At 38.1% G+C, this 18813-nt stretch overlaps 1 protein-coding gene across 1 annotated transcript in view; it reads right to left on the bottom strand.

The window, feature by feature from the left end:
• ROBO1 (roundabout, axon guidance receptor, homolog 1 (Drosophila)) overlaps window positions 1–18813 on the bottom strand; it is a 1299652-nt gene that overhangs the window by 13987 nt on the left and 1266852 nt on the right. The window contains exons 28-30 of the mRNA XM_010844344.1: window positions 18708–18808; window positions 8301–8707; window positions 4810–4962 (exon numbers count right to left, since the gene is read on the bottom strand). Coding sequence (XP_010842646.1) covers window positions 4810–4962; window positions 8301–8707; window positions 18708–18808 — 661 coding nt within the window. The remainder of the gene's footprint in view (window positions 1–4809; window positions 4963–8300; window positions 8708–18707; window positions 18809–18813) is intronic.

The following is an 18813-nucleotide window of genomic DNA, read 5'->3' as shown; positions in this document are numbered from 1 at the left end:
TTGAACTGTGGTGTTGGAGAAGACTCTTGAGAGTCCCTTGGACTGCAAGGAGATCCAACCAGTCCATTCTGAAGGAGATCAGCCCTGGGATTTCTTTGGAAGAAATGATGCTAAAGCTGAAACTCCAGTACTTTGGCCACCTCATGCGAAGAGTTGACTCATTGGAAAAGACCCTGATGCTGGGAGGGATTGGGGGCAGGAGGAGAAGGGGACGACAGAGGATGAGATGGCTGGATGGCATCACTGACTCGATGGACGTGAGTCTGAGTGAACTCTTGGAACTGGTGATGGACAGGGAGGCCTGGCGTGCTGCGATTCATGGGGTCACAAAGAGTCGGACATGACTGAGTGACTGATCTGATCTGATCTGATCATCAAATCATAAAATATCTGGGCTGATTGGATATCAAAGCTGATGATTACCAGTATCATAAGATCATACAAAGCCTTGGGAATCTATGACTTGAGACAAAATCCCCAGATGCTCTATATAGATGCTATCTATAATACAGGTAGAAAAAGAAGAGAATCTGATGGTAATTTTAAGAGTTCAAACTTACTGTATATAATTGCCACTGTATATAATTAACAGAGGGGAATGATGGTAGGTGTAATTTCTAATATAAACAGATTACCAAATTTTTTTTTAGGTATCACAAAATAAACACTGAGTCAAATCAGGGATTATCATAGTATAAACAATTCTATATTTCATAAAATAACAAATAGTACTTTCAGGTAATTCATACCGCTAATAGCTCAAACTGGGTTTAAAAAATGGGACCATGAAACTCATATATATGTATAGTCTCTTTCTTTATACAATTGTATAAACACCATTCTTTATACAAGACTCTCTAAATACCAATATAATGCATGTAAAGTAATACAAAAAAAGCATAAACATGGAGACAATTCTGCCAGCATTCACTCACTACAGAGATCCATTTACAGACTCTATTTATTAACTGTTAAAAGTCCCAAGACCTTGTAATTAATGATACATCGAGTCAAAACAACATCATTCCAAAGAGGGTGAATTTATAACTTATGAAAAGTAGAGCTATAGAAATGATGTAGATTTGTTTTTTAAGTCAAGTATGTAAACAAATCAGGAAGGGTTGCAAAGGGGATGGAAAAATCTATTAGAAGGTCCTAAAATGCACTTATACTTGGCTTTAACTCAACGAAAGTCTGACTGATCAATATTCATATATTTGAATCCTGCCCTTTATCTGGGTGAAAGCAGCAAACATGAAATAAATAAAGAGTTAGATCCTGCCTGTCAGTATTCTACAGCAGGCAGTCCGTCACTTTGCAATGAGTACTCCCTGGGTGTCTATGAGACCCAACATTTACCTACAGCACAAGGTATGGCTACAGGCCCAGGAACTAGTAGGCTGTTATGGGCTCAACTGTGTCCCCTCCAAAATTCATATGTTGAAGTCCTAACCCCCAGTACCTCAGAATGTGGCTTGTAACTGGAAGACAGGATCTTTAAAGAAGCAGTTAAGTTACAGTGAAGTCCTTAGAGTGGGCCCTAATCCCATCTGCCTGGTGTCCTTAAAAGAAGGCGGCACATAACATACACAGAGGGAAGACCAAGTGAAGACATGGGGAGAAGGAGGTCATCTATAAGCCAAGGAGAGAGGCTTCAGGAGCAACCAACCCTGCCAACCCCATGAACCTGAACTTTTAGCCTCCAGGGCCATTAGGAAATAAATTTCTGTTGTTCAAACCACCTATGGTTTTTCCAGTAGTCATGTATGGATGTGAGAGTTGGACCATAAAGAAAGCTGAGCACCGAAGAATGGATGCTTTTGAACTGTGGTGTTGGAGAAGACTCTTGAGAGTCCCTTGGACCGCAAGATCAAATCAGTCCATCCTAAAGGAGATCAGTCCTGACTATTCAGTGGAAGGACTGGTGCTGAAGGTGAAGCTCCAAATCTTTGGCCGCTTGATGTGAAGAACTGACTCATTGGAAAAGACCCTGATGGGATGCTGGGAAAGATTGAGGTCAGGAAAAGAAAGGGATGACAGAAGACGAGATGGTTGGATGGGATCACCGACTCAATGGACATGAGTTTGAGCAGTCTCCGGGAGTTGGTGATGGACAGGGAGGGCTGGCTTGCTGCAGTTGCAAAGAGTCAGATACAACTGAGTGACTGAACTGAACTGAAGCCATCTAGATAAGGTGGCTTACCAAGGATTATGACAAGGATCATCAAAAATTACTCTTTATCAGTTCAGACACAGATCTATCAGTTTAGGTTCTTTTTTATTTTTTCCTTATAGAGGTCGCAAAAAATTCTGTAAAGGAAACTGATAATTTGAACAAAATGTATAAAGTAAAGATGCTACATGCTCAAGACTGATACAGCATATATTGAAAACAGTTCACATAAGAAATCTATTGACAATAATCAAACGCATCCATCATAATTGATTCAATCATCAAAATCCAAAAATGAAAAAAACCTCTCCATGTCTTATTGATATGTTTCTCATTTTCACAACTGGCAGCTCCTTAAGTTCATTCTCCTCCCTCCCCTCTTTCTTCTTTAATAATTTTAAAAAATTGTATTTGCCATAGAGATTCTTCATGAAATGGATTATGAATTTTTTTCAAAACCAAGAAAATGATTTCTGATAAAATGAATTTTCTTTCCATACTATAACCACTACTACCAAGAGTCCATGCATTTTTTATTTGACACATTATGAAGAAAAGATTTCAGTTATTCAAGATGCCTTATGGAAACATACAAAATAGTACATAGTTTTATTTTTTTCTTTACCAAATCAGAAAACATCCAGAATCAAATTCAAGACTTGTTAGTAAAATAAGCATAACTCAATGACAGATGGTTATCAAAACGCTAAGAGGAAGTTAAAGCTAGTGTTTAACCATTTTGTCTATTTTTGTGACTTAGAGAAAATAATTACTGGCTTCTACATTGTGGTGTATATTATGACTATTCTGTATAATCACATGTAAAATGAACATTTAGAAATTTAAATAATATTTCATATTAATATGGCTTTTTGTATTTATAAATATTTTAACATATTTCTTTAGTATTTCTGAAATTAAAAATAACTTGGCTGCTTCATCATTCAATTTAATAGCTATTTTTCAGGGATTAGTTAGAATTTATATTTAATTATTAAACACTGAAATAAATGCTACAGAACATGGGGTGATGATCACAGATCACAATTTTCAAGCATATTATAATTTATAACCGCAATGCTATGCCCTCTAACTGACATGTTTACATTATTTAAAACATTTTTAAAAGCATCACTCAATGCCAGAAGCCCCTCAAAATAAGTATAAATAAGAAGTAGAAAGAGTTACACAAAGCTTTAGGCCAGATTTTCTCCCTGATGTATTCAACCTAGATGCAGTCACATCAAGGTTTGATGTTTGACCAGTTTTTCTCTTAGGAGCAGTCTCTTCTAGATAATAAAAACTGATAGAACAGCTATAAAACTTGTAAAATGCCATTATAGGGGTCCCATAAATGTAAAACTGCCAATAGAGTTTGGGGATTTATACCTAGTTTTCATCCCTTCACAGAGGCAAACATGCTCAAAGCCATTATAATCACCCTTCAGAATGAGATAATATTCTGACAGCTCAGTTTCCCTGACAAAGGAGTCCCAGGCAGGATCCAGGAGGCCCAGGTGTGCTGTGTCATGCCAGTATTTAATGCAGTCTAATATCAGATAGATGCTAGTGAGAGAAAATACTCTGAATAAAGTACAGATAATAGCATGGACAGCCACTCATTGCAAAATTACTTGTGCTCATCACGCTGTGAGCTTTGTATTAAATTTTTTCTGTCAAATGGCAGGAATCATGGGGAGAAGTGCCTCAGAAAACCTTCCTTGTAACCTTGGATAAGGATCTATAATATTAGGCTTTCATATGATAATGGCAAATGATGCCCTTTTTGAAAAACTGCTGACTGGTAATGAAAGTTCTAATCACATTGTTGTTGGAGGGGACCAGGAGGTGGGAACGGTCCCTGTGACAACCTTCTTCCCCCCACCCCTTTAGTAAATTTAACAAACTTGACAAGATGGGTGAGCCTGAGAGCATTTATCTTACATGAATTTCCAACAAAGCCCTTGAGGTTGTTTTATAAAACGAGAAGGTGGCGGTTTAATAAATGCCGGGCCACCTGAGGCACTTTCATTAAAGGCTTTCTCTAGACAACATCACAATGCTTGCGATATTCACCTGTGCTCCCTCTAGAATACAAACCTCACCTCTTCAGGGACAGTGGAGACTGTATGTGAAGGCATGAAGGAAGATGATTCCATTTGCCTTTTGGTGCACAAACTGTGAGTAACACCACTATAGTTAGACTTTATATTCAAATAAGTTTATTGTCTTCTATTCAAATGAGTTTATTGTCTTCTATTTGAATGCAAAATTCTCCAAGGAAAAAAAAAAGTGAGGACATTGTGGAAGAGTTATCAGTGATGAAGATTAATCCCATGCCATTACTTCAACTACAGCAATATCTACTCGTTTAAACTATATACTAACCTTTTAAGAATATTAAAAGTATTATCCTTTGTTTTAACTTCCTAACTAACCCACTTACTAGAAAACTGCAGGGACTTGAGATGCCTGACAAGATATGGAAGTTGATCATTCCTCTAAGTAATATGAGGCTTACTGTTAATGAATTTTTAATGTAATTTCTAATGTCAGTGGACGCATTTTCAAGTCAGAGAGAGCCAGGGTAAAGAGGCGAGATTCATAGATGTTTTCATCCATTTCAATGGACTTACCATCTGTGTAGGCTTCTCTGCGCAGATGTCCTGGCTGGTGTTTTTGTTTCTTGGCTGGTCTGGCCTTCTGTACTACAGCAGCACTCACGTTGCTGTCTGTAGAAACAGGACTTGTGGGTCTAGGGCACTGGGATGCATGAAAATGGCGGCGGCCTGAGAAAAAAAATCAGAGCCAAACTCAACAATAAAGTTTAACAGTAATAATCAAAATAAAACATTAAAACTAGAAATATCCCTATTAAAAAAAAAACCTTAAATAAATGATTTTAGTAAACAATGCTGAGTTGCTTCAGTCGTGTCTGACTCTGTGCAACCCTATGGACTGTCCATGGAATTTCCAAGCAAGAATATTGGAGTGGGTTGCCATGCCCTCTTCCAAGGGATCTTCCTCAGTGGCTGAGCAGGTAAAGAATCTGTCTGCAGTGAAGGAGACACAGGAGATGTGGGTTCAATTCCTGGGTCAGGAAGATTCTTGCCTGAAAAATCCCATGGACAGAGGAGCCTGGCAGGCTATGGTCCACGGGTTGCAAAGAGTCAGACACGACGGAGAGACTAAACTTATCCTAGTAAACAGCAGGATTTTTGTTATGCTGCTTGAGCTATCCACCGGAAAAAATAACCTAAAAGTATTTCATAGTCTTTTTTTTTATAAACCTTGGTACTTTTATTCTGCTAAAGTTCTTAATACCTAGGCATTAAAGAAAAACATTGTTAATATTTTTGCAGCTACCATCACTAAATTGTTATTGTTAAACAAAACTGTTAATTAAATTTTAACATAATATATCCAATGTCTGTTTCTTTCTCAAAAGGAATAGCCAGAGCCCTTAAAAAGTCCATGTTCTAAGAATAAACAGTACAAAACATGTCCTTTATTTTAATTGAATATGTTTGTGCTCTTTTCTGAAGACATATTCCTAAATTTGAGTACATTCTCAGGCATTTTTTCTTATGGTGGCCTAAAATTTAGCTAGCTCACATACCTAGACCGGCCAAAACTACTCACACCCCTGTTCTCTTAAAAGATATTTATTTGCTTCTTCTGGATATTTCAAGTGACTCCCTCAGAGACTTTTATGTTTTTTGGTGCTGGTGTAAGTAGTTTTTCATTATTTTGATCTTGGAGGGATAATATTCACAGGTGATAAATGAATCTGATACTCAGACATGGTACACTGCTGTGCTCTCAAATTCTCTGGCTTTCTTACAGAGACATAGTACAGCAGCACAAAATATTTAATCCAGAATGGCAATGGAGATCTATTGGCCCTATCCTTGATCTTTGTTATTTTGGTTTCTTGAAATTCCAGAGATTCAAATGCAGAACTTTCTGTTGTATGACAAGAAACTTCAGAGAGACCAAGACAACATGTGTTCTGGCTATAAACAGTAGCAGTCACAGAAAGTAAAATCAACACATTTACAGGTGATAACTGAAGCATTAAATAATAGATATTAATGTGGCCTAGTGAGAAACAATGTGATTGGATTATTCATTCATATTAACTTCAAGCTATATGATAAGCAGCACCCTTTCAGGAAAAGAACATTTTAATAGGCAGACTCCAATGCATGTTTCATTCATTATAATCATGAGCTAAATGAAAGTCAGAAGAGCTACTAAATTACAATACAATGAAATATTAAACCAAAATCTCTTTAGCTATGATGGAGACTACTACAATTAAAGTTACATAACCATGAAAAAAGAGAATTAGGGCTGAGACTGAACCCATTTCTCATTCTATTGTGTAAGGCTATCTACTGCTCATAGACCCTGAGGCATGAGGTCTTTTACAGATGAATTTTCAAAATTATTTCTATGTCTCGTTGATTCAATGAACTGAAAAACACCCATAAAACAATATGAAAGCAGTAGTTTGAGATGCTTAATTTCATGTACTTATTTTTTTATAGAAGATTAAAAAATAAGGAGAAACAAAAGCTATATATAAAGTCAGATGTTATTTATTAGGAACCATAGATTGGTTTGCATATTATTTTATTATACACAGCAGCTCCTAGGGGAAAAAAATGAAAACTGGTTTAATATCTTCAAGTGTAGGCCTGGCTAAAATAAGTATGCATTCTACAATAATAGTTTGAGAGATATTGGACATATTTTTTTCCTATAACATATTCTTGATTAATAATATATAGAAAAAAAGCTTTATGAAGTGAGTTAAATTTTCTTTGACTATATTCTACAATGATAAGAAATAATGACCAATTCAACATCTAAAGAGACCATGGAAAATTCTTTTGGAACATGGAAAATAATTGCAACAATGTGATAGTTACTAAGCTAAGAAAAAATTAAATAAGATAACAACTATTGATCTGCTGTGATAATCTTTACTTTCTCAGAAATGTCTCTCTTTCTTATTGATCACATTATTTTTATTCTATTTGTATATTTTTAGTTACCAGAAATATCACATATATTGAACATGTATAGGAATATATATATTCCATTTTACAGAAATTAAAATCATGTGAAAAATATATACTTAAAATTTTTTTCTCATACTATTTACTTTCTAAACAAAGATGGGAGTAGGAAATAAGTATAAGAGAATTAAAACATAAGAATGGATATATAGTAATTAAAAACAGGCTACTAGCAATAAAAGGGGAAATAGAAAAAATATTTAAGCATTTAGATTAACTTGCTCTCCAAATTATTAGATTAACAATGTTTAGTTTAAGCATAGAACATATTTATGCTTGCAAAAGTATATATATTATAAATATCTTTATATTTTCTCAATTAAATTAGTATTCTAATTGAGAGGCATGAAAAGAATGGGGGTTAAGGAGAAATAGCCCACTTTCTAACAGTTGAGTGTCCCCCCAGACATTTATCTATTTCTCCTAGATAATTTCTAATTACATGGGATGAGTGAACTACCTCAATTAATTTTATTTTGGTGACCTTTTAAATCTTAAAAAATATATATATAACACAATCTCAATTGATCACAGGCATTCCAAAAGAAGTTGCACTTATATTTGCTAAGACTATCTTAAGAGTGAAGACTTTTCATATGATTTATTAAATAAAATAGAAGATTTAAAAAGTCTTGTCAAGAAAAAGGGAGTAGGCATGATACTTCATAATCTTGGACATTGGTCTCCTTGCTGTGCTGTGCTTAGTGGTTCAGTCCTGTTGGACTCTGTGCGACCCCACTGATTGTAGCCCACCAGGCTCCTCTGTCCCTGGGGATTCGCCAGGCAAGAACACTGGAGTGGGTTGCCATGCCCTCCTGCAGGGGATCTTCCCAACCCAGGGATCGAACCCAGGTCTCCCTCATTGCAGGTGGATTCTTTATTGTCTGAGTCATCTGGGAAACTCGGCAGTCAAAACCAGGGTGGTGACAGTTGTATTTCATATAGGACATAAGATTATGGAGATAATCAGCAACTGACAAAAACACATAGAATTCTCTTTTTTTTTCCTCTTCCAGCTTGGTGAGAAGTGTACAACTTACCAGCAGCATCCTGCATTTGGCGCCGGGCCACTTTCAGACCAGCATACTCCGCTGCTGCTGCGACCGCCTGGGCAAAATCGGCATCAGTGAAAAAAGAGCCATCAGAAGAACTAACGCTGGAGCGTCCGCTGGAAATGTTGTCCTCCTCTGAGGCAGAGCCCCAACCATTGATCATGGACCCGGTGACAGAGCTCTCCAGGTCCCCGACACTGGAGGCAGGGGTCTGCTCCAGCCCACGTAACAAAAGCCTCCTGGTCTGCATCTTGGCTACTTCCATGTCGGCTTCGTCTTCTTCCTCTTCTGGCGCATCCGTATCCATATCTGAGACAAGGGGTCCTGAAATGTAGCCGTAGGTGTGGGGTGGGGAAATCGGCCTTGGCGGTGGGGGTGGGCTCACCGGCTGCCGTCTGTAGGAAAATGAATAAACAGGTACGGCTTAGCTCATTACTTAGGACACAAAAGTGTAAACTAACCCAGAAATCCACACAGTGGTAGTTTAGTCGCCAAGTCTTGTCCCACTCTTGCCATCCTATGGCTGTAGCCCACCAGGCTCCTCTGTCCATAGGATTTTCCAGGCGAGAATACTGGAGTGAGTTGCCATTAAATTCACTAGCTTCCATGGAGCTCATTTGTTCAGGAAAAGCAATGGGAAATCAGGGGTATGCTTAAAGTACTATTTTTGAGTTGTAAGAAATTTATCTCAATACCAGAGGTACTTTTAAGAAAGCTGGGCTACCTTTTGATTCAAGCTTAATAGAAATAGACTCATCTATGGATAAGTCTCCTTATGTTTTATCTTTTGAGTTGTTGTTGTTCAGTCTCCAAGTCACATCCAACTTTTCATCACCCCATGGACTGTAGCACACCAGGCCTCCCTGTTCAGTTATGCTTAGTTAAAAAGGGGTGAAAAAAAGTGGTAAGCAATACCTATTTTGAAATTGACACCTATGTATTTGTCCTAAAGCATATGGAATCCTGGGGCTTCCCAGGTGGTACATTTGGTAAAGAACCCGCTGGCTCAATGCAGGAGACACAACAGACACCAGCTCCATCCCTGGGTGGGGAAGATCCCCTGGAGGAGGAAATGGCAACCCACTCTAGTATTCTTGCCTAGAAAATCCCATGGATAGAGGAACCTGGTAAGTTACAGTCCATGAGGTTGCAAAGAGTCAGACATGACTGAGCATGCACGCATGCTCTATATGGAATATTACTGACAGCTTATAATGACCAAAGACAGTAGACATTAGTTCTGATACAGGCTGCTCCATAAACGTATAAACATGTTCCCTTCCCTTTCCTTCATGGTCAGTCCTACCACTGCAAGTGAATGGACATACTCATTTTGACTATAGAGAGTAGAATTTTATAGGATTAAAATATTATGCATTGAGCATATGATACAATTTCCTTTAGATTTTATTCTATTAAAGAAATAGCTAAGAGTAATTTTTCTCCAAATTGCTCACTTATAGATATTATTAGCTATTTTCAAGTATATGACTTTTACCATTATTCCTCCTATCTGTTTAACAAAATGTTTACAGGTATTTTTCTTGGTGCTCTGGATTTAAGTTCACAGAGTTAACAGTCACTGGTTTCCACCATCTCTCCACAGATCTAGAGAACCTCAGTTAAAAGCAGTCTTTCCTCTCCCCTCCTGCACCATCAAACACAGTGAACAGAAGATGACTAAGAAGGCAGAGAGCACTTAGACAGTGGAAAGCAAGGTTTGTGGGAGGAAGTTATTCCCAAGTGGGAAGAATGCCAAGTGATTAACTCCTAATTGTGAAAGTACCTGAAAAACAGGGAATGCATATAGTGATTCCTACCTGGAGGACTACCTAGTGATGTGCTCAACAGTGTCAGTCAGTACTCTTGCTGCTGTTCAGTTGCTAAGTCATGTCTGACTCTTTGCGACCCTATGGACTATGGCAAGGTTACAAAGAGCTGTCTAAATGAGGTTGCATGCTAAGTTGCTTCAGTCATGTACAACTGTTTGCAATGCTATACACTATAACCCTCCAGGCTCCTCTGTCTGTGGGATTCTCCAGGCAAGCATACTGGAATGGGTTGCTATGCCCTCCTCTAAGCAAGGTTAAAAAGGTAATAGAAGGGAAATCTCTTTTCGAAAGGTCATGACAACACTTCATCAAACTCTAAGCTCCTGAGAATAAAGAGGATAGAGTCACATGTACCCCAGTGTTCACTGCAGCACTGTTTACAATTACCAGGATGTGGAAGCAACCTAAGTGTCCACTGACAGATGAATGGATAAAGAAGATATGGTAAATATATATAATGCAATATTCCTCAGGCATAAAAGTGAATGAAGTTGGAACATTTGTAGAGATGTGGATGGATCCAGAGTCTGTCATACAGAGTCAGGTAAGTCAGAAAGATAAAAATATTATATATTAATGCATATACACGAAATCTAGGGAAATGGTACAGCAGAATGATTTGCAGGGCAGGGATAGAGATGCATATGTAGAGAACAGACGTGGACACAGTGGGGTGAGGGGAGAGTGGCATGAATTGGGAGAACAGCATAGATACATTTATACTACCAGGTGTAAAGAGCTAGTGGGAAGCTGCTGTATAGCACAGAGACCTCAGCTTGGTGCTCTGGCATGCCCAAGAGGGGTGCACTGGGGGTGGAGGAGGGAGGCTCAAGCAGGAGGGGATATATGTGTACACATGGCTGATTCACTTTAGTGTACCGCAGAAACTAACAGAACATTGTAAAGTAATTATACTCCAGTAATATTAAAACAAAACAACAAAAGAAAAACAAGCCTGCCAGTCTAAGCACTAGTGCAGGACGGTAGGTGAGATCAGGATTTGGTGTTCTCTGGTGCCCTTATGGCTTGGGAGACCAGCAGAGATAGAGTATGAATGCCACTGACTGGTAGTCTACCTGAAGATGTGGCTAAATTGTTCAAGGACTACACACGTCTACAGATGTTGTCCAGGATAGAGTGATTCATCAATGGAAGCTGGTGCCAGCCCCCTTCCCTCACCATCCTTATGATACTCATAGAGCAAGATGAGACAGAACAGTCATTAGGGCTGACCAAGAAGAAGACTGGATCCTTGTCCACTTTACTCTTTTTATGTACCCTCATCCTTACCTGAGCACTTAAGAGAATTGACTGGGAAGAGCAAGACAGAAAGTGATTAAAAACGGAACACACTACTTACTCCATGTCACCATGGCTACAGACATGTTCAGTCTGCAAAAAAATCTGGAAGTGTGTCATTACAGTTTTAAAATTAATAAGATCGAGTAATATATTAAAAGAAAGCATACAAACAAACCCATATAGTTTCTGGTCAAGATCTAATTTGCAGACCTGCTACAGAGAGAAAAAGGGAAGTTCAGTATAGCACAGTGGTTAGGGTGGCATGATAGTTATTTGAAGAAAAAAGTTTAGTGCTTTTTATTCCAATGAACTGAGACACTTCAATAAACATGTTTTATTAACACAAATAGAAAGCATTAAAAATGAAGGATTACGAAAAAATACTATAATTAACTAATTGGTTGAGCACCTACTTTCCAGCTAAGTATTATACAATGTTAGCTTATTTAATTCTCACAACAGCATTCCAGGGTATTTATGTTATTATTGTTTTAACAGATGAGGATATTGAAATTCAGAGGAATTAAAGACCTTGCCAACGTTCCCATGACTAGTATGTATAAAATTTAGAATTTAATCTCACATTCCATTTCCAAGGTGATGGCCTTTCCTCTAGGTATGGTGTTATTATACATATATATTCACATATACAGGCTTCCCTGGTGGTGTGAGTGGCAAAGAACCCACCCACCTGCCAATGCAGGAGATGTAAGAGATGTGGGTTCGATCTCTGGGTCAGGAAGATCCCCTGGAGGAGGGCACTACAACCCACTCCAGTATTCTTGCCTGGAGAGTCCCATGCATAGGAGGGTTACAATGAGTTGGACACGACTGACGTGACGTAGTACACATACACGCATGCACATATACACAGATGTACGTACATATGTAACATATTGATATATACATATACACAGTTGTTTAGTAAAATGTGTTATTTTTCTTCATTTCTGGGTGGTTTCTAACGCATCTGTGTGTGGCACTAGAAGAAATATGAACAATGTACCAAAGCTGAAGTTATTTAAGAGATTAAAATGGATAATTGCTTCAATATGGAGTATGTTATACACACAGGAGGAAAACCTTTGTTTAATTTGGATTGCAATAAAATACCATACTTAAAAGTCAATTTACAGCCTTTGTCAGCAGGCACATCCAAAATACCACAAGAAACTTCTTTTTTTAAATACGTGTAAGACTTTTTAGCACAACAGGAGCTATTTTGACCATCTATGAAGGGATATAGGACAGCCAACTTCACAATGAAAAGATGTCAGCACTGTTGTATGTGGATAAGTCACATTATGTGAAGCCAAAACATCTTCATGTTAAATGAGGACTGGCTTTTAACTACCAACACCCTGGGCAAATGCTGGGGAAAGACAGAAAATTTTATTCAAACCATCTGTAAATAAGGCAAGCCCAGGGAACGTGTGATAAACATGTCCAGTTTGAAATATGTAATATATTCTATTTGAAACCAAAAAGCTATTTCAAGATGCAGTACTCAGGTGGGACCTGCCACAAATAAGCCTCAACTCCCCTCAATTTTTCCCTCTGCGGGGATTCAGTGTCTTCTGAAATAATGTGCAAGTATATGGCTGCGAATCTCAATACTCTAGGCTCCTGCAAAAATGATGCCTTCATAAACATGTTCAAGAGAAGAAGAGAATAATTCCATTAATTTATGAAAGCAGGTATCTATATAGTTTACCATAAACCATTTGCCAGGCAAAAGATGAAAGGGAGAAAATACATACCTTCGATTTTTTGCTAAAACTGGTATAGCTTTAATATTTTGTAGGATTAACTATTCCCCAGTTTTTAACAGACAAGATATTTACTTTTCCTTGACTTGTTTTCCTTCCAACTATATCATACTCAGTTCATCTATACTAATAAGATATCAGTGAATTTCCTATTCCATAACTACAGTAAACACAATAGTATCAGATACTTTTGAAAACAATATATGCAAATACATTTAATTATATTATTTTCATAGGCTGAAAAGAGAGATGAAAGATTACCATTATGTTAGTTTAGTTTATCTAGTTTTAGACAAAAATGGAATACCTTAGAAGCTCATTAGAATGTCAAAATTGTATTATCTACAATAATGCTAGTATGAAATACTTATCTAATTAAATATTGCAGTTATATGCTTTTAGCTCAGTAATTTCTTATTCATGTACATTACACTATTTATAATGTCCATAATCAATAAACATAAAAGTAAAATATGTATTCATTCTTTAAACATTTATTCTGTATCAACTATGGTGAAGAAACTTCTAGGTTCAAGACTAAAGGAATCACAAGAAATAAGACCTTAGGTAATGGTTTACAGTTTGCACTTTAATACAGAAATATTCAATTTTAAGGCACTCACATTTAATAAACTAACTATGCCACCAGGCCATGGCAGACTGTATTTTACAAAGATGTTCATAACAGTATCTTCTATCCACAATGGTCTTCTGGGATGAGAATTAGCCATCTCTTTGTCAAGAGTGGGAGTTTAGTTCTATGTCCTGAATCTGGGTGGATCCCACAACTGCTCTGACCATAGAATATGGCAGAAGTCAGACTGTGCCAGTTCTGAATGTAGCTCTTAACTGGCCTGGCAACTTCTTTTCCCTGACTTATAAGTAGGCTGCTGCCATGAAAGAAGTGCCACTCCCCTGAGATCCCCGTGTTATGAGAAGCCTGGGCTATGGTGGGGAGACCCTGGAAGATGAGACTGCATGTGGAGAGAGAGGCCATGGAACCCTGAGATGGCAGACATATGAGTGAAGAATCTAACTTGGAAGTAGATCTCGCAGCCCCAAAGACCAGAAGAGGCCATGTGGGTTGGTGATGAATTACCCAGTTGAATCCTTTCAGAACTTCTGACTTGTGGATTGCAAGTAAAAGAAAATGGTTTTAGGTGATGACATTTTAGTGTTGTTCATAGGCAGCACTAGAAACAGGACTCAGGCACTATGCTAGAAATTCAATTAAATAAAACAGACATAATCCTTGACTAAAGGGACTTATAGTCTAGTGGAGGCGACAAACAGTTAATTAAACATGCTGTGATAATGCAGTTTTCTCCAAGCTCCAGGATAGAAGATATCTAGGGCACTGCGGGAACATGTAGAATTGGCTCCAGCTTAGAGCTGGGGCATCAGGGAAAGACTGTCTGGAGAGTATCTTCCATTTAATCTTGGATGGAAAGGATACACAAGTATTAGCTCCATAAAGACAGGGGATAATGGTGTCCCAGGAAGATGAGATGGCCAGTGGAAAGACCTCAACATGGCTGAGAGTGCTGGGTGTTCCAGCACTTGACTCTTTGGAAATCTGGAGTAAAGGCAACGGCCACAGCGAGGAGGGGAGTGAAAATGGCTAAGCATGGGGAGGCACGCAGGGGTCAGATCACAAAGAGCCTTGATTGCTCCATTAAGGAATTTTGCCTTTATTCTAAGGGAAATGAGAGGTCACTGAGAGATTTTAAGCAGTGGAGCGACTTGATCAGTGTTGCATTTTAGGAAAATACCTCGGCACCGTCTGCAGCAAGACGATTAGGATGAAGAAAGGGCAGGGCTAAAGGCAACAAGACCACTTATGGACCATTACCGGAATACAGACAAGAGAAAATGGCTGGAGGAAGTAGGAAAGTGCCTTTATGGCTGGAGATACGTGCATTGCTGTGTGTGATCATCAAGCAGTAAAAATCTGCAGGAACGGGTGCTTGGCTATAAGGGTCTGATTCTTTGGAATGAAATTTATAGAGAAATAACTATCTGTCTTTAATGAAGGTATCATTAGTGGAGTGACAAGAAACAGAAGTCATCTACTAAATGGGCAGGTTTCCGAATAGGCTAAGGGTTTGAGAAGAGGCTTGACTCAAAGACTTCACTACAGATGGGAATTACAGGATCATGTATACTATCAAAAAACTAGACCTGACTCATATGTCTAATATTGAGGAATTTTTAAAATAAATAATAGTACACATTTGTTTAAGGTGAATATCTAAATAGTCATTGGCATGGAAAAATTCACTTTTCAGTGAAAAACAGTACTTTATAAGATTATATTGGCAAATATATCATCACATCACAAATTCAAAGCAATGTGAGATTATATAAAGATGAAGGTCAGAACAGATCTTTACTGAGGACTTAGCAGTGACAATTTCTGACTACAGAGATCCTTGGTACTTTTGTATTTTCACTTTATCTGTATTTTCAAAAATTTCTAGGGTAAACATGTAGGATACACCTTCAGCAAAGAAGAGCAGTAATAGTTTTTTGTTTAATGGGCTTTCATCTACTTCTTTTTCAAAAGTATTTTCAGGCAAATTAAACATTTTATTATTTATTTTTTTTCCCCGTGCTGCACAGCACGTGGGATTTTAGTTCCCCAACCAGGGATTGAACCTGTGCCCCCTGCCTTGGAAGCACGGAGTGTTAGCACTGGACCACCAGGGAAGTCCCATGGGCTTTCATCTACTTCTTCTTAGTGCCCAGGGTTATTTCCAGCAGCAATCCTGGAGATACGATTCTTAATACCTTCATAGACTGAAAGTCATACCTTTTAAAACAGGCTGAATGTAGTCAAAGAGGATTTTGGGTACAGATACCCAGTGCATTTCCCAAGTATACACGTTCACCTTGAATTCACTCCCCTAAAACAGTAGCAAGTAAGTCAACTTCACATTCTCCTCTAGTAAAAGATTCCGTTTATCAGATTTTTACTGAAGAAAGCTTTGTGGAACTTGATGACGGGAACAGGACATAAGCATTGCTCTCAAAGAGCTTTTGACTTAAACAGGGAAAGAGACACAAATCGCCAGCGCTAACGCAACATGAAAACCTGATTACTGTGGTAGCAGAGTGGTGAGCAGACCATTATGAAGAGTAAAGAACAAGATGAGCAGATTTTTGCCAGGCAACAAGAAAGTTACACAGGTGGTACATCTGAACAGAGCTTGGAAAGATGAGAAATGCTGGCCAGGCCATCAAGAGAAATAGCATATACCAAGACACCTGTGCTCAGTGAGGACACTAAGGATTTTGGTGACAGTCATGGCCCGCACCATTAGCTCCAGTACTGCCTTCTGTGGGCTGGTTCCTGGCATTGCTGACAAGGTGTTGGTGAGTTCAAGGTAAATTCAGGGAATTTCAAACAGACTAATTAGAAAAGTGGATGTGTGGAAGTATTGGGAGGGAAGAGGTAAGTAAAGGAAAAAGGACTGTAAAAGGTATTAAAACAGGGCTAAATAGTAAGACTTGACTCTGAATATGGAGTAACATTACTAGACTGGTGAGTAAAGAAAAACAATGTGGAGAGTTGACAGAGAAGGTGAGGTAAGTGGTGATCGATACAGGGATACAACCGTATTTAAAGGGACCAGGACTGAGGGCCTGCCTTAGGGGCTCTAGGAAAGGAAACGTAGGAACAAAATCAAGAGTATTTTGGAGTTAGAAATGAAGGGACTTGGTGAATAATTTAATTGGCGGAATGGTAGTAAGATAATAGAAAAAATTAAGAGAAGGCTTTATATTGATGATTCAGCGGTTACTTTCTGAAGCCTGATAGAAGCAAATGGTATAAGCCAGCATTCAGAGGACTGAGGTGTGAATAAGAATTAGGAAAGTGACCAAAGAATCTTACAGAGTAGGAGAGACCAAGAGCAGCATAAAAAAGGGGAGGCTAAGGGAAGTTTAAAAGGTAATAGGGTTAACTATAAGGAGAAAGGATTGAATCAAGAGGAAAAGGCTGAAAAGGCAAGATAGATAAGCTGATTTTTGATTGCGATCAAGAAAGGTGAAGAGGTTGACCTAAGGAAAACAAGAAGCGCTTTCCAGGAAGAAGATACTGGGTACCATTTGTAACACAGAGGAGGATGCTAAGGAAATAGGTAATTTGAAAGAATGAGAAAAGAATGTTGAGATATTTCAGAGCTAACAGCCTCTATTAGCATCTCATTTTCTCTGAATAAGAGTGGCAGCAGAGATGGTTGTGACCTTAATAGGGAAAAGAGATGTCTTATTTGTTCTCAATCTTCCTGAAGTTCCATGGGTTAATAACATTAAATTTAAATGTCTGGCAATCCGACTTCCCCCTTGTCACGCAGAAGAAAATTTAACTACTTCCTTCATTTTACAGAGTATATCAGTTAAATTTGGTAATAACCTCTTACTGATAGAATAGTTCAATGCACTGCAAATTCTGTTTTGACCTACAGAATTCAAGCAGCATAAACCAGAACTTGTTATTCATTCAAGAATACTGAGGGGAGATCTTCTGAGGCAAATAATATACTCAGTTTCAAATGAAATTAGGGATACAGAAAATAATATATATATATATATAATGTGTCAAGGACAATAAAATACTACAAACAAAATCATCAACAATGAGAGAAGTGCTGACATGATGCAGTAATAGCTTTTATGTGGTAGAAATGACAAGTGAAGGATTTGTGCATAACAAACGTGCTGGTTGGCAATGCTAAATACATAGGTTAAAAAATCTAAGACACACACACAAAGCTGATTTTTGATCATGATCAAGAAAGGTAAAGAAGTTGACCATTTCAAAAGAACAAAGACGAGTTTGCCAGGAGGAAGATACTGGGTACCATTTGTAACACAGAGGAGGATGTTGAGGAAATAGGTAATTTGAAAAGTAATATGAAACATACTATTAGTAGCTTAGACAAAAGGACTGTAAGCTAACATCTCAACCAAAGTAAAGATACCTGAAGTTAATACAAAATGAATATACCAAATTCATCCTGTAACATTATAGCTTTTAAAGAACAAATCACTCTGCAGTCTGAATTTGAAAAGACTGGAGGAAAATCTCTCCTTCACAGACTAAAGATATGGCATGGCCACGCATAAAGAAAACTAAAATACAAAACCACCCATCGTCAATTAGATGTTATAAGATAAAAAAAATGATTAGCAACCCATATATTTACTACATGGTCTCCATGTGTTTATGAATGCAATTATCCTAAGTGGGTGAGAATTAAGGCACATTATTTTATGGTTGCAAGTTCACTGGGATCAATTAATCTAATGTTATGATCAACAATATTACTTGATATGCTAATTACCAGGGAGGGCTTCCTCTGTGATGATACTGGAAAAAAAAGGCCCACGTGACCTGAAAAGTACTTCGGGTAAGAGCATTCTGTAAATGCCACTTACGAGTGGAAATGAGCCAATCTGTTAGTGAAGAAGCCGAATGACCCCCGTACCTCCTGTCAGGCTGGTGCTGCCCATGGCCCACCTCCTCGGGACAATCCTGTAACATGGGCTGGAGTTCTTCCTGTGGAGAGGGCGTGAGAGTGGCGGTGGATTGAT

This window comes from Bison bison, unplaced genomic scaffold (genome assembly GCF_000754665.1).
Source record: "Bison bison bison isolate TAMUID 2011002044 unplaced genomic scaffold, Bison_UMD1.0 scf7180017864200, whole genome shotgun sequence".
Lineage (NCBI taxonomy): Eukaryota > Metazoa > Chordata > Mammalia > Artiodactyla > Bovidae > Bison > Bison bison.
Note: the sequence above shows the minus strand (reverse complement) of the source record. Positions and strands in the feature narration are given on the sequence as shown.